At 37.8% G+C, this 25959-nt stretch overlaps 1 protein-coding gene across 3 annotated transcripts in view; it reads right to left on the reverse strand.

The window, feature by feature from the left end:
- VAV3 (vav guanine nucleotide exchange factor 3) overlaps positions 1–25959 on the reverse strand; it is a 356891-nt gene that overhangs the window by 159345 nt on the left and 171587 nt on the right. For all 3 annotated transcript variants that reach the window (XM_007090051.2, XM_042998088.1, XM_042998089.1), the window contains 7 exons: positions 24685–24753; positions 16578–16681; positions 15045–15144; positions 10950–11045; positions 7797–7865; positions 5979–6065; positions 1497–1582 (listed from right to left, as the gene is read on the reverse strand). In XM_007090051.2, coding sequence (XP_007090113.1) covers positions 1497–1582; positions 5979–6065; positions 7797–7865; positions 10950–11045; positions 15045–15144; positions 16578–16681; positions 24685–24753 — 611 coding nt within the window. The remainder of the gene's footprint in view (positions 1–1496; positions 1583–5978; positions 6066–7796; positions 7866–10949; positions 11046–15044; positions 15145–16577; positions 16682–24684; positions 24754–25959) is intronic.

Genomic DNA, 25959 nt, shown 5'->3' on the forward strand with positions numbered 1-25959 from the left:
GGGAGAGATTTCAAATGGTTTGGAAGCACGTATGTTAATTTTTCCCTGATAAAATGTAATTAAACCAGCCCCAAATTTTTCCTTTGAGTTAATGACAAAGGCAGTGTTGCACATTGAAAAGACTGAACTGTGTCTGCCCCGGCACTACCCTTTACTGAATGTAGGGCCTTAGTCTACCTCAGTTTCCCCATTTAAAACATATACAAAATTATAGTAAGAAAAGGCACGCTACAGAGCTGCTGTAAAGAACAACTGAGATTAGCCACAAAGCATTGCTCATAATAATGAGCAATTATTTTTTTTTCATTTAAAAGCTTAACATTTACAGAATACTAATGACAGCAATAGCAGTTAACTTATGATGTTCCTAGGAATCAGCCAGAAAAGTACTGACAAGTGTCCATCCCTTTGACAAAGATGACTCACTTAAAATAAATCCCCAGGACCATCTACTGAAGTATTATTTTCATCCTCATTGTATGAGGGAGGAAACTGAGGCTTAGCGAAGTTAATTGATTTGCTCAAGGTCACACTGCTTGTGAGGTGCAGAGCAAGATTCATACCCATATCTAATTGTGGAATCTGCTCTTTTACCCTCTAGGTTGCTCCTCATGATTTTATGGACCACCTAAACCACAAATTGAGCAGTGTATGAGCAAAATGAAAACTAAAAAAATTATGATTAAATTTATGTGTTGATATTTCTCTTTCTTTTCAAAGATAATGTAATTGGGGGAGAACAACAAACTTTGTAATTCCTATTTCCAATACCAGTACTTGCATCTTTTCAAAAACTGTCAGTAATTAATATGCATAGATTTTAAAAATAATAATGACAATGATACATTCATGTAGCTCTAATACTTGCATCACCTGCAAAGACTAATTTTCCTGGAGAGGCTAAAAAGTATCTATGTCTCCTGGGAACTACCTGTAGAGCCTGGGTATCAAGTTGGAAGCGAGAGCTGACACTGCCCCCTGCTGGCTGACTTTCTCATTGCAAAGATTCCAGAAAATGGCCTTTTCAACCAAATCAATCAGTTTAATAATCATACGTATATAATTTGGAATACCAGGCCAAGCTCACTAACCTGAATTTCCCTCAAGAATATTCACATATATTAATTGGTCCTCCCTTAGACTTCCTTATTAGGACATTTTATATTTTTAAGTTAAAGTGTATACCAAAAAGAGAAGTCAAGCAATTGTATTTTTACAGTAGTTATCAATTGCTTTATCTCTACTCTCATCTTACTGTGTCCCTTGAGCCCCAGCTGACATTCTCTATTTGTCATATCCCTCTTAATAACTTAGACAAATCAACAGATACCAGAACCGAGAAACATATCTATGAGAAAATGGTAGAAAACCATAGGTTGGTCTGTCCCCTTGTTTTTCTTCTCCTTTTTCCCTCCCTTGTCCTGAAAGAACTGTTTTCTCAATCTTCTGATACTAACCACTTATTTTGAAAATAACTATTGCTCCTCTTTTCTCACCTTTCTTGCTTTGTATGCTTGTCTAGAGTGGTTATGCGAATTTCACCATCTCCCTGAGGTCGTCCAAAAAGCAAAACTGGTTGGTTCTAAAACATAAAATTTACATGTCTCAGGTTTTTTTTCTTTTTTGTAAACATATAAAAACAAAGAAATATTTGCTAGGGACAGCTACCTTATTACACTATAAGTTTTATCATTTTGCATTTTTAGCATGCTTACTGCAAAAAGTTCAGGTCTATATGATACGCTTTCCAAACAGTCTGCCCTTGGACATCCTAGAAGGTACACTGAAAACATTAATTAATTTTATGTATAGTCTTAAGAGGAAAGTTAGCTACCAAAAGCAAGAATTAACTGGCAGAATCCAAATCACAACAAAGATATACCAACTAATACTTATTAAGCACCCACTGTGTGCCAGACACTGTAGAAGATACAGGGCAAAATGTTCCCCGTGCCCAGTGAGGGAAAAAATATTCACAGAAGTATATAATTATAAATGTGCAGTTGCCATGAAGAAAGAGTACAGGAAAAATGCATTGCCAGGGGTTTAATATGGTCAAGGGAGTCAAGGATGGCTTCCTTTAGCTAAGATCTCAAGAATGAAAAGTATGACTTAATGATTAAAAACAATGAACCATTTCCCCAGAGGCAAACAATAAAAACGTTAAGTATTTATGAACACCTACTGTATAAGGTGCTGAGGGAAAAAGAATTGACTGAAAATTATCACTAACATCAAGGAGATTACATTCCAATAAAGGAAGCAGATAGGTAATTAATTACTTGCTGCAAGAAAGTATAAAAATAGATGTTCCCTAGCAAACTCCCAAGATGTGTTTTGCAGAAATAGAAAACTCCATCCTAAAATTCATATGGAATCACAAGGGACCCTTAATAGGGGAACCAGTCTTGAAAAAGAACAAGGTCAGGGTCTTAGTCTTCCTGATTTCAAAACTTATTACAAAACTCTGGTAACCAAAACACTGTGGCACCTGCATAAAGACAGACTTCTAGACCAATGGAATAGAACACTTGGAAATAGGCCCTCATGTATATGTGTGTGTATATATATATATATATATATAGTCAAATGATTTTTGACAACAGTACCAAGACCATTCAATGGGGATAGGAGAGCCTTTTCAACAAATGATTCTGGGAAACTGGATATGCATAGGCAAAAGAATGAAGTTGGACCCTTACCTTGTACAATATACCAAATTGATCCAAGGGTTAAAAATATAAAACTCTTAGACAAAAACATAGGGGAAAATTTTTATGACATTGGATTTAGCAATGATTTCTTAGATATACCACCAAAAGCAACAAAAGAAAACCCAGTAAGTTAAAATTCTTTAAAATTAAAAATTTTGTGCAAAGGACAGTATCAACAGAGTGAAAAGGCAGCCTCCAGATGGTAGAGAATATTTGCAAACAAAATGTGTGATAAGAATTGACATCCAGAATATATAGAGAACTCCTATAACTCAACAAGCAACCCTTATCCAAAAACAGGCAAAGAACTTGAATAGGCAAAGAACTTTGTACATCTTTCTGCAGAGAGATATACAAACGGCCAATAAGTATATGAAAAGATATTCAGTATCCCTAATCATTAGGGAAATACAAAATCAAAACCATAATAAGACACAACTTCATACACATTTGGATGGATATTATTTTCAAAAGAAGAAAAAAGAAGAAAAGAAAAGAACAAGTGTTGGTGTGGATTGGCATGTTCCACTTCTGGGTATATAACCAAAAAAAAGTGAAAGCAGGGACTGGAGCGTGTATTTCCACACCCATGTTCATAGCAGTACTATTCACAACAGCCAAAAGGGGTAAGAAACCAAAGTGTCCACAGAGATGAATGGATAATCAAAATGTGAGGTATATACAACTGTTACACTTTAAAGCCTTAAAAAGGAAATTCTTTTAAAAAGAAATTCTGATACAAGCTACAAGGTTGAACACTGAAGACATTATGCTAAGTAAAATGCACCAGTCACAAAAGGACAAATATCACATGATTCCATTTATATGAGGTACCTAGAGTAGTCAAATTCACAAAGACAAAAAGTAAAATGGTGGTCGCCAGGGGCTGGGAGGAGGGGAGAATGGAGAGTTAGTGTCTAATGAGTACAGAACTTCAGTTTTACAAGATGAAGAGAGTTGTGGAGATGGACAGTGGTGATGGCTGGCTGCCCAACAACATGAATATATTTAATGTTAAAAACTATACAATTTAAAATGGTAAATGTCATATATATTTCACCACACACACACACACACACACACACACACACACACAGCTGTCCAGGCAATGTGCTATGAAATTACAAAGAGAAAGTAATAATGGGAGATTATGGAAAGAATTATTTTAGTTGGACCTTGAAGGAATATGATAGGAAGTAATGGGAAGACATTCTAGGCTCTGACATTATTATGATCAGAGGCAGAACTATAAAAATGTACAGCAAATTAGAGACCTTACGACACAGCAGGACACCTGCAAAGTAAAGTACGTGGGCAGGTATTAGCTGGATGAGTTCAGCAAAGTAGTTTCAGCCCAAATCATTGAGGGCTTTAAATATCATGCTAAGGATTGTTGACTGAATCCTGAAGGCAACAGCAAATACTGACAAGTTAGGGATAGAGAATGAACTGAGAAGTCCACCTTTTGGAAATGCAAGTTGGTGACGGGATGATGAGAAGCTTCTGTGGTTGGAAAGGTGGCAGATGAGGTCCTGAAAGGAGAACATGACTATACATGTGAAAAGGAAGGCTCAAGATGTTTCAGAGAAAGCATCAGTAAAATTGCTCCACCAAGAAAAGTATCTTTCCTTCATTCATCCATCTCTGTTTTTGCTGCTCACAGCTTAATCCAGGCCTCTACCATCTCTCTTTTCTCTTTTTTTAAATTATTTTTGTTTTATTTTATATTTGAGAGAGAGCAAGCGCATGAGAGAGCAAGAGAGCGCGGGTGCATGAGTGAGCATGAGCAGGGAAAAGGCAGAGAGACAGAGACAGAATCTTAAGCAGGCTCCAGGCTCTGAGCTGTCAGCACAGAGCCCAACATGGGGCTCGAACTCACGGACCACCATCATGACCTGAGCCGAAGTTGGACACTTAACCAATTGAACCACTCAGGCGCCCCAAGACCATCTTGCTCTTGAAATCACCTCACAACTTTCCAGCAGGGTTTTCTTTAAATTTAAATCAGACTGAAACCTTTACTAGCTTCCCCCTGTAATGACTGTAAAATCCCAGCTCTGTGCCCTGGCCTACATTGCTGGGGGACATAGCTCTCCTGCCCCCCCTACCTCCTGCTCATCTCTCCCCCACTTCAGAGCCCATGATTTTTCTCCTCATTCACAATTCCCAACCCTTCTGGCCCATCTATGGCCATTTCATTTGCTATGGCTTCTGCCTGGAATCCTCTCCCCCAGATCACTGTACCACTGGCTTTCTTCTTATTCTTCAGGTTCAAGAGGCAAATAACTCCCTTCCCTTATGTTCAACTGTTTTGTATCTTAAAGTCCTCTTATGAGTGAAGTCATATGATTCTTGTCTTTCTCTGACTAATTTCACTTAGCATAATACCCTCCAGTTTCATCCACGTAGTTGCAAATGGCAAGATTTCATTCTTTTTGATTGCTGAGTAATACTCCATTGTATATATATACCACATCTTCTTTATCCATTCATCCATCGATGGAAACAAAAATAATATAAAAATAGGAAGGGGGACAAAACAGAAGAGACTCATAAATATGGAGAACAAACTGAGGGTTACTGGAGGGGTTGTGGGAGGGGGGATGGGCTAAATGGGTAAGGGGCACTAAGGAATCTACTTCTGAAATCATTGTTGCACTATATGCTAACTAATTTGGATGTAAATTTTAAAAAAATAAAAAATAAAATTAAAAAAAAAAGAGGCAAATGACTCAAGGAGTTTCTCTAATCATCTTATCTAAACTAGGATTCCCTTGATTATCCTCTGTTGCCCCACCCAGTTCACAGCAGGAATCTCCACAGAGCATTTTGAAAGTGTCTCCTCAATCAAGAGACCATGTTTTTCACAGTGAGAGCCCCAGCCCCAAGCCAATGTCTGGCACACAGCAGTCACCCAGTAAATATAACTAAGATGAATAAATTAACAGGAAATCGGCCATGACTATGTATAGCGCAAGGGAAAGAAAAGAAAAAAATGCACTCTAATGTTTAGAATTTAGACTGCCAGGGGAAGAGTCATTGTGTGATTAAGGAGAGAAGGACAAGCAAGGGCAGAAAGTCCTGGGACACGATATACATATCACAGGTGCCACAGGAAATCCACGGGGATGCTGCCAAACAGGAATTGCAAAAAACCCTGAACAACAGAAACTTCAAGGTAAACTATCTTTGCTTCAGAAACAACTTGTAGAATGTCCTCTGATTTGTGGATTAGGAAAGCTGGAAGGAATGATAATTACATACCAGATTTTCTATAGATAGCTGAAACTGTTTAATTTCACGAAGGGTCTCATTATCTCTTTTCACTTCATTCACATATTGTGCCAAGTCCTAAAGAATAAAGGGAAGGGTACAAAAAGAAGTCACGATAAGACTGGAAAAGAGATGCAAACTGTTTGAAAGAAAACACATCATTAATTTCATTAGTGGTAAAAGTAACCACCATAACTTTTCCATGACAATAAAAATGAATGACCCATCAATCAAAACTGCAACTCAAAAGCAATTTCAAAATGTCTGCAGTACAGCTGCAAAGACTAAAGAGTTGTCATTTGCCACACCTCGGAGAAGAGCAAGGATGAAAAACAAAAACAGACTATGACACGGTGCGGAACAAAAGGAAACTAGGTCAGGAGAATGCAAATTCCAAACACGTTAATAACTGACCTTGAGAGAATCACACTTTTACATGGGTTAGAATAAGGGTAACAATGCAATAATGAATGCTTAGCAGGGACAAAAAAGTAAAAGTTAGACAATGAATCCAGCTGGACCATTTTCTGCAACCAGTTAGTGTATTAGTTCCTGAGAGCATTCAGTCAAGTCAGCCAGTTCAATTTTAAAGAGTTAATGAAGGGGAAGAAAAGGAGAAGACAGAAACCCAAGGGCACTAAAATGGAGTCAAGCAAACAAACAATGCTGGACACGTTTCTCCATGGGCCTTCTTCACCTACTTTAAAATGTCTTTTCTCATATTTGAGGAAACATTAGCTAATCTTTCCACACTGTAAGTAGCTATTTTTATTACATGTGCTCTAGATTTTCCTGTTTTCTGGGTTTTCTTTTTTCTCTACCCTCTTAAATTCATCTGCAACAGTAGGAACAGAACTCTGACAAAAAGCAGTTCCTAACTTTGTTCTAAATGAAAGTCTGACGTTCCATAGGATGTATCTATTAACGATTTCTTTAAAAAGTGAAAATTTGGTATGAATTTCTAAAATAACAAATAGTTGTGCGATGTCTCCTAACGGGGTACTAAAATCAGCCCAATAGCGGAGCTAACACTGAAACTGGCACAGGGACATGGAGAAGTAATTAGCATTTTGCTCTATTGCTTCTGGGCCTTTTGGCTAAGATCAAGTACAGTAATTAGCATTGCTCTGATGACAGTCACATTGGCATTTTGTTCTTAAGAACAAATATTTGTTTATGTTTTAAGTTAGGGGCAAATATTTCTTTCAAAGTCAAAGTCCAGCACAAAATATAAACTGGGGTTTTACAGATTCCCCAGTATGTTTAAAAGTCTGCCTTTGTCCACTTGTAGTTCTTGATTTTCAGATTTACCTAGACATAGAAACCCAGACTGAAATCCACTTGTACTGATGCACAGCATCCACAAGGGTAAACCAGGCAGATATCCTCACTCGAGGAAAATAAGTCACACCACTGTTCTGAAGTCACCAGCTGACCTGCTGCTTACACAAGCCGACAGTTTTCTATTAGCAACCACAAAAAGAATGTGAAATAAAACCCTTATATTAAATCATTCCCAGTGGTTATAAAGGTTGTCATACTTTCATAAATAACAAGTTATTTTAATATACCTCTTGGTTTTATGTGTCTTTGTCTAACAATTAAATCCATGCAAGGGTATCTATTTCAGTTAAAAATACTCAGCTCTCCCCACCTAATACAAAACCATACAAATACATATACGCGCGCGCGCACACACACACATAATATACATTAGCATATCATACATATGTATTAGCGGTTTGTATTCTATCATTTTTTTAAGCAAGGATAAAAAACACAAAGAAGTTCATGGTACATTTGCCTTACCTTCATCGCATCAAGAGCCAGTTTCAGATTTGCCTTCTCCATAGGATCAGTGGTATGTTTGACCAGTTCCTATTTGGAAGATACAGTTTAGTGCTACTTTCATCAATTAAAACCAAAATATGAGAAACAGAACATTTAAAAACTAAAACATTTTTAATACTATTTGCACCATAATGTAATAAGTCTGATGTAATTTAACTAGGTTCTATTTTCATAAAAATAGCTCTATCTGTAAGAAGACCAACCAGACGGCAAAAGAACATGAGACGATGGTTGAAAACACTCTCCTTTCAAAGATGAACCTGATCTATCCCGCACGATAACACTGACATCCTTCCCAAATGTCATGAAAGATCCTCTCATTGCCAACTGATTCTGATGTCTACTCCTCTCCCTTGGCTTTGGAGACAATTAGGATCACTTGTTGGCTGCTATTATCTCTGAGTCCTTCTTAAATTTCTGCCTATTCACTAGTCTTTCATACTTTCTTCTTTATCTGTACCTTGGAAAGTTACTATTTCCTAGATTTTCACCTTAGTCTTTTGTTGTTCTTACTTTACTTATTCTACAAATTCTATCACAACCGTCGCCATAATGTCAACACACTCACTAATAAGACAATCACTCTCAAAGGAATGTGCTCAACCCAGAATTCATGCCTGAGTTCCAGACTCTTCCGTCCACCTACATAGTTCTACCTGGTTATCTCACAAGCCCATCTAACCCAACAACTCCCAACTTAGGGCACCTTCACCCACAACTCTCTTCTGGTTCCTGTTTACATTCTATTGAATGAGGCACCTTCACCAGTAGAATCACTTAAGCCAAAACCTATAAAGTGTCCCAGGCACCCCTCTCTCATACTATGTTCTGCTGATACATACTTTTATCTTTTCCCTGGAAACCATCCTCACTGCCACTACATTGGTGCAAGCCCTTACTCTTTTTCACATGGGTCATTATAAATCAGCTTCTGATTAATCTTCTGACTTGTAGCCTCTCTGGACTACAAGCTATTTACTGACATCAAAGCTAGTTTTCCAATATATAATTCAGATCCTGTCTCTACCCTCTTTAGACTTCTGTAATGCCCGCAAAAGCTTCAGGTTGTTAACTACACCTCTTAGACCCTTCATGGTCTGAATTCTGCCAAACTCTCCCAACTTTTCTTTCCCACCCCAACAACTCCACCCAAACCACCTATATTCTATCCATACTAAATTAACTGCAATTCTCAAAATACATTCTAACAGCTGATCCCATTAAGCATGTGGTTTTGCTCTCCTTAGAAAGCTGTTCCTCTCTGATGCACCTAAAGGAACTCTTACTGTTCCCTGCACAGCCAGATCAACAATCACTGTACAGCGAAGCTTTCTACGACAGAGGTCTCTACAAGTCCCCATCCTCCCCAGGCATAATTAACTAGACCTTTATTTGTACTACCTCCATACTTTCTGCATACCTATCATATCATAAGGTACCTGGCAGCTTACACTTCATTTTCCCTACCTAAACAATGAGCTTTATCAGTGCAGCGGGGGAGGGGGTGCTGTTTAATATCATGAATGCCTAATCCTGTCTGTCAAACAGGGAGCCACTCAAAAATTTTTGCTGACTTCAATACCAATAATGTTTCTAGTTATAAAGAGGACCTACAGACATCAGATCTGTTAAGTATAAGGTTGTCCAAGTAATATTCTTTTACTTTGATTTTTGCTTTTCCTTTATCAAATAATGAGTGTAAGTTATTCTCAAAGTTTCAAATCCTCCACTTTCATTCTGATTTTATAAATATGTAATTTCAAATCATAAAGCATTTCAAAAATCATTTCCCCACTAAAGTATAGCAATAAGTAGGAAATGTTCAAATTAATATCACATTTATTCAACAAATTTCTAAACATTAGATAAATACATTGTACACTATCAAGATGGAAAAACATTTGTAGAATTTTTATCTTCATATGGTATCCCAAATAAAAATTTTCCTATTTAAAAAAATTCATCATAGAACTAAACATTCTTTTGAAATTTAAAATAGAAAACAATCCAAGAGAAATTAAGGAAAAAGTCTGAATTTCAAAAAGGTATTGCCATATTTTATACTTCTATAAGTCTAAAACTTTATAAATGACCAAGATAGATGTTTCTTGAAAACTGCACCTTTTAAATTCTTCATTTGCTATTTGACCATACCAAAGTTACAAAAGAAATTATTAGCTTATTTTGGACATGTTTTTTAGTTCCATGATGTCTCAGAAACAGATTGCTTAAGTCTTCCTTATTATTTTTTCATAAAATCCAATTTGATTAAGTTGCTTTGAGTTTAGGTCTCATAAATGTTTTAATGTATTTTAAAGAAATAATCAGGGCTTGAATTCTTCTGATTTCTCAGTAGAACAAAAATAGAGATGACTAATAATTTTGCAACTACAGATCAAGAAATTTAATATACAAGATGTATAAAGCACGGCAGACTCAAAATTATATTTCACATACAGGTAGTAGATCTTTTTAAAATGACATTTTGCAAGCATCAGCAGAGTTGACAGACTAATACTGTGAGACATTTCCTTGGAGCAGAACTAATGAGCCTCCTGGTACAGCTATCAAATTAAATTTATAAGACTCTCCACCTTCATTAGAGGACTAACTGTGGAAACCATAAGCTTCGTGGTTATAAAAAGAATCACTTCAAAATAAATGTAGTCTTATTATAATTTACCCTAGCAGAAAGCAACAAAGAAGGTGACACAATTCTCTTCAGTTTATGGCTATAAGGCAAAAAGTCCAAAAACACTTAACCTGCCAAAATTCAAGTGTATTACAACAGTGAGATTCTAATAAATGATTATAGCTAACCAAAGACTTGGTTAAAGGGATCTTTTCATTTTGCCTTTTTTTCCCCCTAATTCTTTGGATGCCAGTTCTGTTTGAAGGACACAAAATATGACTTTGTGGAAGATAACAAATTAATCTTTGCTAAAGGAAGAAAAAGTTTCCAGCTGTTCTGTTATTTCCCACTTAGTTATACTAACCATTGAAAATCATAGGGGGATATGGCCCCAAACATGGAGTACCTGGAGCATAATTGGTGCTTCATGAACATTTGGTTAAATGAATAAACAAAACAGATAGTTTTAAGTTACATACCTGGAGAAGAAGGTGATACTTTAAAACCCGTTGCATAGGAACCACAAGCAAATCTCGAAGAGTGAATTTTCCATTATTTGCTCTTTTGGAACATTCCTAATGAAATGTTTTTTAAAAACTTTTTAAAAAAACTTTGCTTTATCAAAGGGAGTCATAAAGCCAACATTAAAAGATGCAGAGGCCATAAACAAAACTGTTATTATATAATAAATATTTTGTTGCTTTTATTAATAATCCTTTCTAAAAAATAGAAAGTATCTAATTAAAAAACAAACAACAACAACAAATAATCCTTGTAGCATTTCAATCCTAAAGTGAATCATTAAGTACAACTGTTTTATGCAATGAAAATTATTTTTCCTAGTGTCCCTCTAGGGTCTTCCTCTACTTACCTTTATAGCTCTACCTTCCACCAACCACCCCCAGTTAGGCTGCGGGCCTGGCATCAAGAACAAGTCCCTACTTATCAAACTAGCCATGTGCCTTTGCCATGGCCATGACTTTGTTCATTCTCTTCTCTCCAACCGCCATGTGCTTTGTCCAGTTTCCAACAAAATTAATCATCCTCTTCAAGAACTATACATCTAAGCCTTTTGTAATAATCCCAATCAAAATTGTGCTCTCTGTACCTTGTGGACATTTTAATGATTGTTGTACATACTATCTTCCCCAATATATTCTGTCTTTTACAGCTTTAAGAATCTAGTGCTTGCTTAATATTTATTAAACTGAATGAAATGGAATGATTGAGTCTAAAAATTTGCTAAAGTATAAACCTATTATTGAATTCAAACTTTCAAAAGCCTCAAATTTTAGTTTTTTTTTTTCATCTCACACTCTTCTTTCTTTAAAGTTGATCTAAAAATAGTACTGACTTGTGTTCACTCTTCTAACATTAACTATAACTTTAAGGAAAGTACTTTGAATTTGAAGTACTAAAGCCTGAACTCAAAGTTAGGCAACTCTTGGCTGTATAACCTTGAACAAGTTGCTTTTCTGATTTTACTGTTTCTCACATATTTGTGATATAGTCTTAAAACAATAAAGTTCCATAAAATTATTATTAGTGAGAAACTAAATCCAAACTCCTCAGACAATTGTACATCCCAAACCAAGGAATTTTCCAGTTCATAAAGAGTTGCATTCAAGAAAACACTGCTTTGTTCATGGTTTGTTTCCCCTTTGCCCACACTTAACTTTTCTGGCACATGGAAGGATATATTATCAGGAGCTATAAAGTAAACACCATTAACTCTAATGACCATAGTGACTTAATGAGTATTTGACTACAGGTCTTAAGCAAGAACTGGGGACACATCGGGACATGTTAGCTCATGTCTTGTCAACTGCTGCAGTTCACTGGAAGAATAACTATTTCAACTGATTTCTTGCTTCTACAGATTGTAGAGAGTTCTGGATCATGGGTCTCAAATAGGAGGTTAAACTGTTAAGATTATTGTAATGAATGACTCTCATCGCCCCAGCTGCATTTTAAGCTCCTTAGAACTGAGGTTGTATCTTACACTTCATGCATATATATGCCATCTTAACAGTGTTAGGAACAGAAATGTTATACATTTAAATTTTGCTTTGTTATGTTATGGAAGTCAGTTTAAAACTGTTGGGGAAATAATTAAGTTCCTTGAAGTTCTAAGTTACAGGCGCAGGAAGTAAAGAAACTAACATTGCAGGCATTTCCTACAACTGGGGGTCTAAGTTTGAGGTGTAAAATGCTTATTAGTATTGAAAGTAAATAAAGGGTAGAATAGAGTCTTCCAACACATCCGGCGACATGCTTAACCAAACTCCAATTTTAACTGAGAAGAAAATAAATGGAATCGGGATGAGCCAGCTTAGAGAACAAAATAAAGAGATTCTGTTACTGTTCGCCCTATGTTATCTTGGTTCCAAAGTAGAGAAGAAAAAGACAAAGACCAACAGGAGCAAAAATCACCACAAACTGAAGACGCGAAGGAAGCAGAGACACCAAGAATAAGGCAGCTTCCCCTTTATCATACCAGGAGTTGCAGAGGACAGTCCCAGCAAAGAGTATCTGTTGAGGTGTCACAATGTCTGATTAAATACTTGCCAATCAGGCCACTAGTCAGTAGTAGTACCTTTTCAGGCAAAAAAATGGGCAGCCAGCAGCCCCTCCCCCTGAGCTTTTCAAACTCAGCCTGAGGTTCTCTCTCTCCCTCAGATGGATAATGACCATAGAAAATATGTTCCTAGAGGCCCAGAGTATGTCATGTGTCATAGGGCGGACTTTGACAGTGACTCTGAAAGAAGGGAGAAGAATATCCAAACAATACTGAGAGTACAATGGGAGTATGACTAACAACTTGTATACTCTCTTCTGGAGCCAGAACTTTATATATATATAAAGTTCTAACGGTAGAACTGATGGCATCTGTTCTAATGGTAGCTCTGTTACGAACTAGTTGTGTAAGTTGTAGAGTTTTATCTTACCATCATAATTTAATTGGAGTCAAAGTACTTTATAGCACTATGCTTCTGAGGCTCTATTCTCCCAAGAGGAGCAGGAACCTTTTACACTAACAGGGTTATCAGGATGTTATTTAGTGGTGATTCAAGCCACCAGCAGACATAAGGTCCACATCATCAAAGGCTTTTAAGATCTAAGGAAAAATGATCCATGGTAGAGAGGACAGTTACCTGGTAGCCTGCTGATGTGTAAACTTTCTAACCACTAGTTCCCCTTTGTGAAAGTTATAAAATCATACCAAATATGCTAAAACAATGAAGGAGTTCTAATTGGAAAGTCATCTGCCTCATTTTTTTCCCTTCATCGCCTGACCTCACTGCTGAATTGAACAAAGACAGCAAAAGGGACACTACAGTGTCAAGTAAGGCAAACACAGCCATTTAAGAGTTGACTGTACGTTTGTACTCAACATTTAAGAAAATTCAAATATATGGATAATCTATTTGAGAAAATTACTCACTTAACACATCATCTTTTTCAAAAGTTCCCTAAAATTGCAAACTCCTATGAAAAAGAAAAATGATGTAAAAAAAAAAACAAAAAAAAACTGACCACCATTTCCAGATTTATTTTCCATTGTTCCACGTGCTCTGTTTATTCTGACCTACTCTCCATTTTTCAGACTTTTCCACATTCATCTGGTCAGTCATGCTTATCTGGTCAGAATACTCTCCAGGGAATCTCACCTGTCAAGACTCCTCCCATTCCCTTGGGGACCTAAATCAAATACTACCTCTTCAGAGAAATCTTCCACATTCTACCTGTGCTGAGGTGATCGCTCAATCTCACTCATGGAGCACTATCGATTACTGCTTGTCACATACAACTTAATCTTATTTGTGTCTGTCCTGTCTTTCTTCTTATGGGCAATATCCATACCCTTCTTATACACGTTATCCTAAATGTCTTACGTTTTTAATAAACATTTTTCATCTGCATGTACATTATCTCACATATATCTTATTTATCCTGTACTTCTTTCTACCTAGGTGACCCTGAGCAAATTACTCATAATCTCTCTCTGAACCTCAGGTTTCTCATCTGTAAGAGAAGAAAATTAATTGTACATATCTCATAGAGTCATGAGGACCTAATGACATAATGCATGTAAAACACAAAGCCAGAGTCTCAGATTTTACTATTATATTATTACTATCATATTATTTCATAGAGCTATTAAATATTTTATAAAACTGACATAAAATTATGTTTAGAATACATGGAAAAATGTACTATTGCACTAATCTTGCAAAGAAATAGATCTATTTTTTCTTATTCTTTTTTTATTTGAGTATAGTGGACATATAGCTTTACATAAGTTTCAGGTGTACAACTTAGTGATTTGACAAGTTTTTACATGATGCTATGTTCACAAGTGTACCTACCCTCTGCCTCGTTACATTGCTATTACAATATCACTCACTGTATTTCTTATGCTGTGCCTTTTATTTCCAGGAATTATTTTTTCTGTAACTAGAAGCCTGTAAATACTTCTCCCCCTCACCCATTTTGCCCATTCCCCACTCCCCTCCCCTTGCTTTTAGGTTTATCTTACTTTATTTCATAAACTAACAAAAAATAAACAGTACCTCTAATTTCAGTTTTACATCTTCTTTTGTCTTAGAAATGTTGTCTAAACTAGAGATGGCCAACTCCACTCCACTACAGTACTGCCCATATATAACCAACCTGAAAGGGAAGAAGAGGAGAAATTTGTAGGACAAAAGAAATAAAGTAGAAGGGGAAGAGGCAGAATTACCATCATCTATTTAAAACCACAGTTAGGGAGAATCAAAGTAAATCTTACTTGTCCTGCACCTCTAGCTAGGTGACACTGGGCAAATTACTTATCTCTCTGAGCCTCTGATTTCTTGTTTCTTTTTAACACAAATCACACATAGACTCATAATATGCTATTAAAAGGACTAATTTTTATTTCTAAATTTGAATGAGATTAATTTCCCATACATTTTTTCAGCAGGTAGATTTTACAAACCGGCTTGATAACTGTTTATGGTAAGTACACATGAATATCACAAAAACAAAATTAAAAATTTCTGTTTATATTCCTAGTAAAGATGAATGTTCTACTGTTTACCCATACTCAGAAAAATTTAACTCAGACAATTTTATTGTCCTCACTAGTCATGACTCCACTCATCAATAAACCTAATCTTTCCTACTTTTTAATAAAGGAAAACACATTATCTGAAAATTGTGATTGAAGGAGCGACCTGAAGTGTGCTGGGTAGAAGGTACCTTGTACTACATGGAGTCTGAGCCTGCTTCAGGAACCATAGCTCCTCAGTAATATAGGCACTTTGCAGAGAGGTTGGGTAATTTATCGTTTCTTTTAACTCTCCATTGGGGAAAAAGAAAACTACTCATAAGTTCATGTTTAACTGTTGTTGATGCAAAGCAATTCATTAGCCACTTCTTAGCAGTAGGAACTACAGTGCTTAATTTTAAGAGAGAGAATGATATTTTAAGTGAAATTCCTTGGTACTTTCATTAACGTGAGTTGTTCAGAAGAGGTTTTTTTTTTTGTTTTTTTTTTTTGTTTTTTTAGAAAGGGAAACTTCCTTCAGCCGTGAATCTAATAATCCCAAATGGATAATTATAAAATATGAGAGTTGGAACAAGCACTAGGCACCTGCTAATCTACCCCTAACATTTACAGATGGAGCAAAGGAGGCCAGAGAATTAAAATGACTTCCTGAAAACTACAGAACTCAGAGGTAAAAGGTCGATAACCTGAACTTCTGATTTGCAAGGCAAACATCTGGATCCTTTACTTTCCCCCTTCCTTTTTCCTGATCCACATACAGAACTCAAAATACCACCCTGAGATTAACTGTCCTATGTTCTAGTTACTGCCCAGATAGTAACTTAATGGACAGTAGAAATAGCTATTTATGAGCAATTTTACTTTTTTTTTTTTAAGTAGGCTTCATGCCCAATGTGTCCAACTCATGACCCTGAGATCAAGACCCGAGTTTATATCAAGAGTCAGATGTTTAACTGACTCTTGAGCCACCAAGGTGTTTCCCAGAGGAATTTTAATACTAACCCTCACTATAATCACAAACTGATAGCCACAAAATTTAAAATTTAAAAGTTACCTTTCCTTGTAGTTAATGAAAACTTGATACAAGTTCTGGTCATTTTTATTTACAATGGAATCATGAATCTCTTGCATTAGGTTCCGATGAACTTTTACAAGTTCCTTAAGGAAAAAAATGTTAAAGGAAATTAGAAAACAGGACCAAAAATAAATCACCCCAAACCTAAAATCCCTACTGTTGCTAGACTTGTCATTCAAGGAAATGCTAATGCCCTCAAACTCTCAACCTGCTACTAGGGATGATAAAGAGAAAAGGAAGTGGAGGGGAAGAAGGGAGGAGAGAGAGGGGAAACGAAAAGGGAAGGAAAGAGAAGCGGACAGAAGAGGAGAGAGAGACAGACAAGCCATGTGCATGGGAAACAGCAATTTCAGATCTGACTTGAACTGTCACTGTCCTGTTGGGGAAAAAAAAAAATTATCTCACTACTTATTAAAGGGTAATTTATTCCTTGTATAAAAATATGTACAGCTCATTTTCATTATAGTCACTTTAACTTTTTAAATAAAACTATCCAAGTGCTTAATGTTTTATTGACGGGATAAAGTAATGATTCATGTCCTTGGGACATAAAAATGTAGATCTGTACTTTGGTCAATTAGTGGTGTCCTGGTGCTAAGCTAACAATAATCACACTAAATTACCTGAAACTAGACTACTAATGGCATAAATAAAGAGCAGATAAATTGTACTAGGCAGTTTACTAGAGTATCTCAGAAGTCAGAATTTTACCTTTTTCCTGATAAGCAAGTAATTTTCCGTCAGGCAGGAAATACACGTCATAGCCAGAAAATGAGGAAATTCTAATCAAGGTGCCAATTCTCGCATTAGCTCTTCCCTGTACCTTGGTGCACACACCAACTTCACAGCATGCCCTTTCCTTAGTAGGATGGAAAGGAAACAGGAATATGCTGGCCCTGCTCTTTTGCTGAAGAGCATGGAAAAGCCATAAGATTAAGGACTGTCAAAGAAGTCTTAAGTTACAGTGACCGTATTAAGGTGGTTCAAGATGCTCATCTTCCTAGAACGTGCAGTTTGTTTTATGCTAAACGTTCATCTCATATTGTGACCTTGTTCTTCCTGCTATGCTACAAATCAATGAGAATGTCTTCATCTGCCCATAATCGGGGACAAGGACAACAACCAGCTACGTGACTGATACACATCAACACTGAACGCACAGAACCAAAATAGCAGGAAACTTGCAGGTAAGACAAGCAAGCTTATGCATAAAAGCTTATATATAGTATACATAAGCTATATATTAAAATCCGAGCCAGTTTTAAAGGTTTAAGAACTTGAATGTTGCCTAGCATGACCTCGGTTGGCATAGCATTTGGTCTGTTTCAATGCTTCTGCACAACTATACTCTAAGGATCATAAGATCATTGTAAGGTGCTCCGAAACCCAAAATGCTTACATAAATGTGAAGAAAAACACTTACAAATAACCACTAAAATGGATTTTTAAGTCATAAGGAAGTAGTGTATTTCAGAAATGGGAATTAAGGTTAGTACAACTGAAATCAGAGTAGAGGCAAGAAAGTGGAGGAAACGGATGCCCTCAGGACAGTGTGTACAGGATGGGGTTGAGGGACTGGCAGAATAGAGCAAGGAGTGGGACTGAAGGGGGCTCACACAAGGCAAAGAGACAGTAGCACCAGGGATTATTTAACTAAGACTACCTCTTCTTGACAAGCAGTTAAGGATAATTTTATGATCTTATCTACATGTTTTCAGCTTACATTCTGACTGACTTTGGTTGAAGATATGGTAAATCCCTTATTTCTAGAAAATAAGGATATAAGAACTCAAGAGGCAAAAAAGAGTTAAAATTCTTTTATTTAAAACATTTTTTTAAATTTATTTTTTTAAAGTTTATTTACTTTGAAAAAGAGAGAGCAAGCTGGGGAGGGGCAGAGAAACGGATTGAGAATATCTCAAACAGGCTTCATACCCAGCGTGGAATCCGATGCAGGGCTCGAACCCATGAACCATGACATCATGACCTGAACCAAAATCCAGAGTTGGACAATCAACCAACTGAGCCACCCAGGTGCCCCAAGATAGTTAAAATTCTTAAAGAATACAGGAGAAGAGACAGGAAGATGGTGGCGCAGGAGGACGCTGGGCTCACCACGCGTCCTGCTGATCACTTAGATTCCACCTACACCTGCCTAAATAACCCAGAAAACCACCAGAAGACTAGCAGAACGGAGTCTCCAGAGCCAAGTGCAGACAAGAGGCCCACGAAGAGGGTAGGAAGGGCGGAGAGGCAGTGTGTGCTGCACGGACTGGCGGGAGAGAGCTGGGGCAGAGGGGCAGCCCGCCGGCCAAGCAGAGCCCCCAGTCTGGCTGGCAAAAGCACAGGGGCCGGATGGTGTGTATTCCTACAGCAAGCGGGACTTGACATCTGGAAGGTTATAAGCTAACAGCTCTGCTCGGAGAACGGGAGGGCTGGAGGACAACGGGAGGGAGAGCTGCTGAGCCCCGCGACGATAGAGCTGTTTGGCGGGGAACAAAGGCGCTCACCAGTGCCATCTCCCTCGCCCATCCCCCAGCCAAAATCCCAAAGGGAACCAGTCCCTGCCAGGGAGCTTGCTTGCTCCGCGCAAACACCCAACTCTGTGCTTCTGTGGAGCCAAACCTCCGGCAGCAGATCTGACTCCCTCCCGCTGCCACAGGGCCCCTCCTGAAGTGGATCACCTAAGGAGAAGCAAGCTAAGCCTGCCCCTCCTGCCCCCATGCACCTTGCCTATCCACCCCAGCTAATATGCCAGATCCCCAGCACCACAAGCCTGGCAGTGTGCAAGTGGCCCAGATGGGCCACGCCACCCCATAGTGAATCCCGCCCCTAGGAGAGGGGAAGAGAAGGCACACACCAGTCTGACTGTGGCCCCAGCGGTGGGCTGGGGGCAGACATCAGGTCTGACTGCGGCTCCGCCCACCAGTTCCAGTTATACACCACAGCACAGGGGAAGTGCCCTGCAGGTCCCCACCACTCCAGGGACTATCCAAAATAACCAAACGGAAGAATTCCCCTCAGAAGAATCTCCAGGAAATAACAACAGCTAATGAACTGATCAGAAAGGATTTAAATAATATAACAGAAAGTGAATTTAGAATAATAGTCATAAAATTATTTGCTGGGCTTGAAAACAGTATAGAGGACAGCAGAGAATCTCTTGCTACAGAGATCAAGGGACTAAGGAACAGTCACGAGGAGCTGAAAAACGCTTTAAACGAAATGCAAAACAAAATGGAAACGACGACGGCTCGGATTGAAGAGGCAGAGGAGAGAATAGGTGAACTAGAAGATAAAGTTATGGAAAAACAGGAAGCTGAGAAAAAGAGAGATAAAAAAATCCAGCAGTATGAGGGGAAAATTAGACAACTAAGTGATACACTAAAAAGAAATAATATACGCATAATTGGTATCCCAGAGGAGGAAGAGAGAGGGAAAGGTGCTGAAGGGGTACTTGAAGAAATTATAGCTGAGAACTTCCCTGAACTGGGGAAGGAAAAAGGCATTGAAATCCAAGAGGCACAGAGAACTCCCTTCAGACGTAACTTGAATCGATCTTCTGCACAACATATCATAGTGAAACTGGCAAAATACAAGGATAAAGAAAAAATTCTGAAAGCAGCAAAGGGTAAACGTGCCCTAACATATAAAGGGAGACCTATAAGACTCGTGACTGATCTCTCTTTTGAAACTTGGCAGGCCAGAAAGGATTGGCACGAGATCTTTAATGTGATGAACAGAAAAAATATGCAGCCGAGAATCCTTTATCCAGCAAGTCTGTCATTTAGAATAGAAGGAGAGATAAAGGTCTTCCCAAACAAACAAAAACTGAAGGAATTTGTCACCACGAAACCAGCCCTACAAGAGATCCTAAGGGGGATCCTGTGAGACAAAGTACCAGAGACATCACTACAAGCATAAATCATACAGACATCACAATGACTCTAAACCCGTATCTTTCTATAATAACACTGAATGTAAATGGATTAAATGCACCAACCAAAAGACATAGGGTATCAGAATGGATAAAAAACAAGACCCATCTATTTGCTGTCTACAAGAGACTCATTTTAGATCTGAGGACACCTTTAGATGGAGAGTGAGGGGATGGAGAACTATTTATCATGCTAATGGAAGCCAAAAGAAAGCTGGAGTAGCCATACTTATATCAGACAAACTAGACTTTCAATTAAAGGCTGTAACAAGAGATGAAGAAGGGCATTATATAATAATCACAGGGTCTATCCATCAGGAAGAGCTAACAATTATAAATGTCTATGCACCGAATACTGGAGCCCCCAAATATATAAAACAATTACTCATAAACATAAGCAACCTTATTGATAAGAATGTGGTAATTGCAGGGGACTTTAACACCCCACTTACAGAAATGGATAGATCATCTAGACACACGGTCAATAAAGAAACAAGGGCCCTGAATGACACAATGGATCAGATGGACTTGACAGATCTATTTAGAACTCTGCATCCCAAAGCAACAGAATATACTTTCTTCTCGAGTGCACATGGAACATTCTCCAAGACAGATCATATACTGGGTCACAAAACAGCCCTTCATAAGTATACATGCATACTTTTGGACCACAATGCTATGAAGCTTGAAATCAACCACAGGAAAAAGTCTGGAAAACCTCCAAAAGCATGGAGGTTAAAGAACACCCTACTAAAGAATGAGTGGGTCAACCAGGCAATTAGAGAAGAAATTAAAAAATATATGGAAACAAACGAAAATGAAAATACAACAATCCAAACACTTTGGGATGCAGCAAAGGCAGTCCTGAGAGGAAAATACATTGCAATCCAGGCCTATCTCAAGAAACAAGAAAAATCCCAAATACAAAATCTAACAGCACACCTAAAGGAAATAGAAGCAGAACAGCAAAGGCAGCCTAAACCCAGCAGAAGAAGAGAAATAATAAAGATCAGAGCAGAAATAAACAATATAGAATCTAAAAAAATGGTAGAGCAGATCAACGAAACCAAGAGTTGGTTTTTTGAAAAAAATTAACAAAATTGACAAACTTCTAGCCAGGCTTCTCAAAAAGAAAAGGGAGATGACCCAAATAGATAAAATCATGAATGAAAATGGAATTATTACAACCAATCCCTCAGAGATACAAACAATTATCAGGGAATACTATGAAAAATTACATGCCAACAAACTGGACAACCTAAAAGAAATGGACAAATTCCTAAACACCCACACTCTTCCAAAACTCAATCAGGAGGAAATAGAAAGCTTGAACAGACCCATAACCAGGGAAGAAATTGAATCGGTTATCAAAAATCTCCCAACAAATAAGAGTCCAGGACCAGATGGCTTCCCAGGGGAGTTCTACCAGACGTTTAAAGCAGAGATAATACCTATCCTTCTCAAGCTATTCCAAGAAATAGAAAGGGAAGGAAAACTTCCAGACTCATTCTATGAAGCCAGTATTACTTTGATTCCTAAACCAGAGACCCAGTAAAAAAAGAGAACTACAGGCCAATATCCCTGATGAATATGGATGCAAAAATTCTCAATAAGATACTAGCAAATCGAATTCAACAGCATATAAAAAGAATTATTCACCATGATCAAGTGGGATTCATTCCTGGGATGCAGGGCTGGTTCAACATTCGCAAATCAACCAACGTGATACATCACATTAATAAAAGAAAAGATAAGAACCATATGATCCTGTCAATAGATGCAGAAAAGGCCTCTGACAAAATCCAGCACCCTTTCTTAATAAAAACCCTTGAGAAAGTCAGGATAGAAGGAACATACTTACACAGCATCAAAGCCATTTATGAAAAGCCCACAGCTACCATCATCCTCAATGGGGAAAAACTGAGAGCTTTTTCCCTGAGATCAGGAACACGACAGGGATGCCCACTCTCACCGCTGTTGTTTAATATAGTGTTGGAAGTTCTAGCATCAGCAATCAGACAACAAAAGGAAATCAAAGGCATCAAAATTGGCAAAGATGAAGTCAAGCTTTCGCTTTTTGCAGATGACATGATATTATACATGGAAAATCCGACAGACTCCACCAAAAGTCTGCTAGAACTGATACATGAATTCAGCAAAGTTGCAGGGTACAAAATCAATGTACAGAAATCAGTTGCATTCTTATACACTAACAATGAAGCAACAGAAAGACAAATAAAGAAACTGATCCCATTCACAATTGCACCAAGAAGCATAAAATACCTAGGAATAAATCTAACCAAAGATGTAAAAGATCTGTATGCTGAAAACTATAGAAAGCTTATGAAGGTAATTGAAGAAGATATAAAGAAATGGAAAGACATTCCCTGCTCATGGATTGGAAGAATAAATATTGTCAAAATGTCAATACTACCCAAAGCTATCTACACATTCAATGCAATCCCAATCAAAACTGCACCAGCATTCTTCTCGAAACTAGAACAAGCAATCCTAAAATTCATATGGAACCACAAAAGGCCCCGAATAGCCAAAGTAATTTTGAAGAAGAAGACCAAAGCAGGAGGCATCACAATCCCAGACTTTAGCCTCTACTACAAAGCTGTAATCATCAAGACAGCATGGTATTGCCACAAAAACAGACACATAGACCAATGGAATAGAATAGAAACCCCAGAACTAGACCCAAAACGTATGGCCAACTCATCTTTGACAAAGCAGGAAAGAACATCCAATGGAAAAAAGACAGTCTCTTTAACAAATGGTGCTGGGAGAACTGGACAGCAACTGCAGAAGGTTGAAACTAGACCACTTTCTCACACCATTCACAAAAATAAACTCAAAATGGATAAAGGTCCTGAATGTGAGACAGGAAACCATCAAAACCCTAGAGGAGAAAGCAGGAAAAGACCTCTCTGACCTCAGCCGTAGCAATCTCTTACTCGACACATCCCCAAAGGCAAGGGAATTAAAAGCAAAAATGAATTACTGGGACCTTATGAAGATAAAAAGCTTCTGCACAGCAAAGGAAACAACCAACAAAACTAAAAGACAACCAACGGAATGGGAAAAGATATTTGCAAATGACATATCGGACAAAGGGCTAGTATCCAAAATCTATAAAGAGCTCACCAAACTCCACACCCAAAAAACAAATAACCCAGTGAAGAAATGGGCAGAAAACATGAATAGACACTTCTCTAAAGAAGACATCTGGATGGCCAACAGGCACAAGAAAAGATGCTCAACGTCGCTCCTCATCAGGAAAATACAAATCAAAACCACACTCCGAGATCACCTCACGCCAGTCAGAGTGGCCAAAATGAACAAATCAGGAGACTGTAGATGCTGGCGAGGATGTGGAGAAACTGGAACCCTCTTGCACTGTTGGTGGGAATGCAAATTGGTGCAGCCGCTCTGGAAAGCAGTGTGGAGGTTCCTCAGAAAATGAAAAATAGACCTACCCTATGACCCAGCAATAGCACTGCTAGGAATTTACCCAAGGGATACAGGAGTACTGATGCATAGGGGCACTTGTACCCCAATGTTTATAGCAGCACTCTCAACAATAGCCAAATTATGGAAAGAGCCTAAATGTCCATCAACTGATGAATGGATAAAGAAATTGTGGTTTATATACACAATGGAGTACTACATGGCAATGGGAAAGAACGAAATATGGCCCTTTGTAGCAACGTGGATGGAACTAGAGAGTGTGATGCTAAGTGAAATAAGCCATACAGAGAAAGACAGATACCATATGTTTTCACTCTTATGTGGATCCTGAGAAACTTAACAGAAACCCATGGAGGAGGGGAAGAAAAAAAAAAAAAAAAAAAGAGGTTAGAGTGGGAGAGAGCCAAAGCATAAGAGACTGTTAAAAACTGAGAACAAACTGAGGGTTGATGGGGGGTGGGAGGGAGGGGAGGGTGGGTGATGGGTATTGAGGAGGGTACCTTTTGGGATGAGCACTGGGTGTTGTATGGAAACCAATTTGACAATAAATTTCATATATTGAAAAAAAAAAAAAAAGAATACAGGAGAATATTAAAGTAGGAATCTAGAACCCAATAAGATGATTGAGATTTTACAGTAATATACCACAATTTTAGCTAGTCTATTTTTACTTACAGGAATGTTGATGAATACTGAATCAAATTCTGCTGCTGTCAGAAATCTTTTTAGCGGTGCCATGAAATACTACAAGGATAGGACAGAGAAATAATAATTAAGCACAATTTATCCTAATCTATATAATAGTTTTTCATTAACAAATGATCAATATTTATTGAAAGTCTATTGTTTATCCATATAATGAATACCAAGAAAAAAGCAGAAACTATTTTCTCTATCTTAAAGATTTTATACTTAAACAGACATATAAAGACATAAACGTAAGTTAATTCATTTAAAGTATAAAATAAAAGGTTTAGGCCATGAATACTCCTGAAAGTAATAATAAAAAAAAGAACACTGTTGGCTGAATTGGCAAAAAAAAAAAAAAAAAGGCAATATTTTGGAGATACAGGACTGATACAAAATACTCTCAAATGCCTTGATCTTACCCTTCATTCCTTGAGAATGTTAGTTCCTGGCCTACCATATCTCTTTCCATTATGACTCCCATGTCTGTTCTTGACAATCTCAGTATCTGTGCAGATCATCCTTCCGATAGTCTGGCCTTTTAGATCCTTAACTGCCGGTGATCTTGTGCTCCATCCTAGCTCGGCTCTCTACTCTGGAGGTCATATTCCAAGACCTTCTCATTATCAACAACTACATAGGCTCTATAACATTAATTTTAAGTAATCAACTCTCTGATCACGACCTCCTACCTTTATAGCTCATTCCTTTAAAGAATTCTTTAACCCCACCGGGTCTGCCAATCCACTGATCATTCTATCTCTCTCATGTCCTCACTTCCTCCCCACCAAGTTTACACTCCATAAACCATCATGAGAATCACTTCCCTTACCCTTTCTTCTTCCAGCATGCTTTTCTGGAAAAACAAAAACCCTTGTTAAATCTAGCTTGCCATATATGTTGTGCCTGTACCTAAGAAGTTAAATATGAACTAGATCAATAGTCTAATTTTCAATTGAGCCTGTGATAATGCATAATCCTACATTTCCCTAGTCCATTTATTCCCCCTCTCTCCTAAACAACTCTGCAAAACCTTCAACTCTTTTCCTAAACATCTAGAACTATCTCCTTATTCTCATTTTCTTAACCTCTAAATGTAGAACTTGCCAGAGGTGGCCTCAAATCTCTCCTTCATCAACATTCATTCCCTAGGTGAATTCATCCAGTACCACTGACCTTATAAGCCATTGTGTAATGATAATGGCCCCATCTATTTGTCAACCTCTCCCCTTAATGCCAGCCTCATGCATCTAACTCCCTCCT

This window comes from Panthera tigris, chromosome C1, assembly GCF_018350195.1.
Source record: "Panthera tigris isolate Pti1 chromosome C1, P.tigris_Pti1_mat1.1, whole genome shotgun sequence".
Classification (NCBI taxonomy): domain Eukaryota; kingdom Metazoa; phylum Chordata; class Mammalia; order Carnivora; family Felidae; genus Panthera; species Panthera tigris.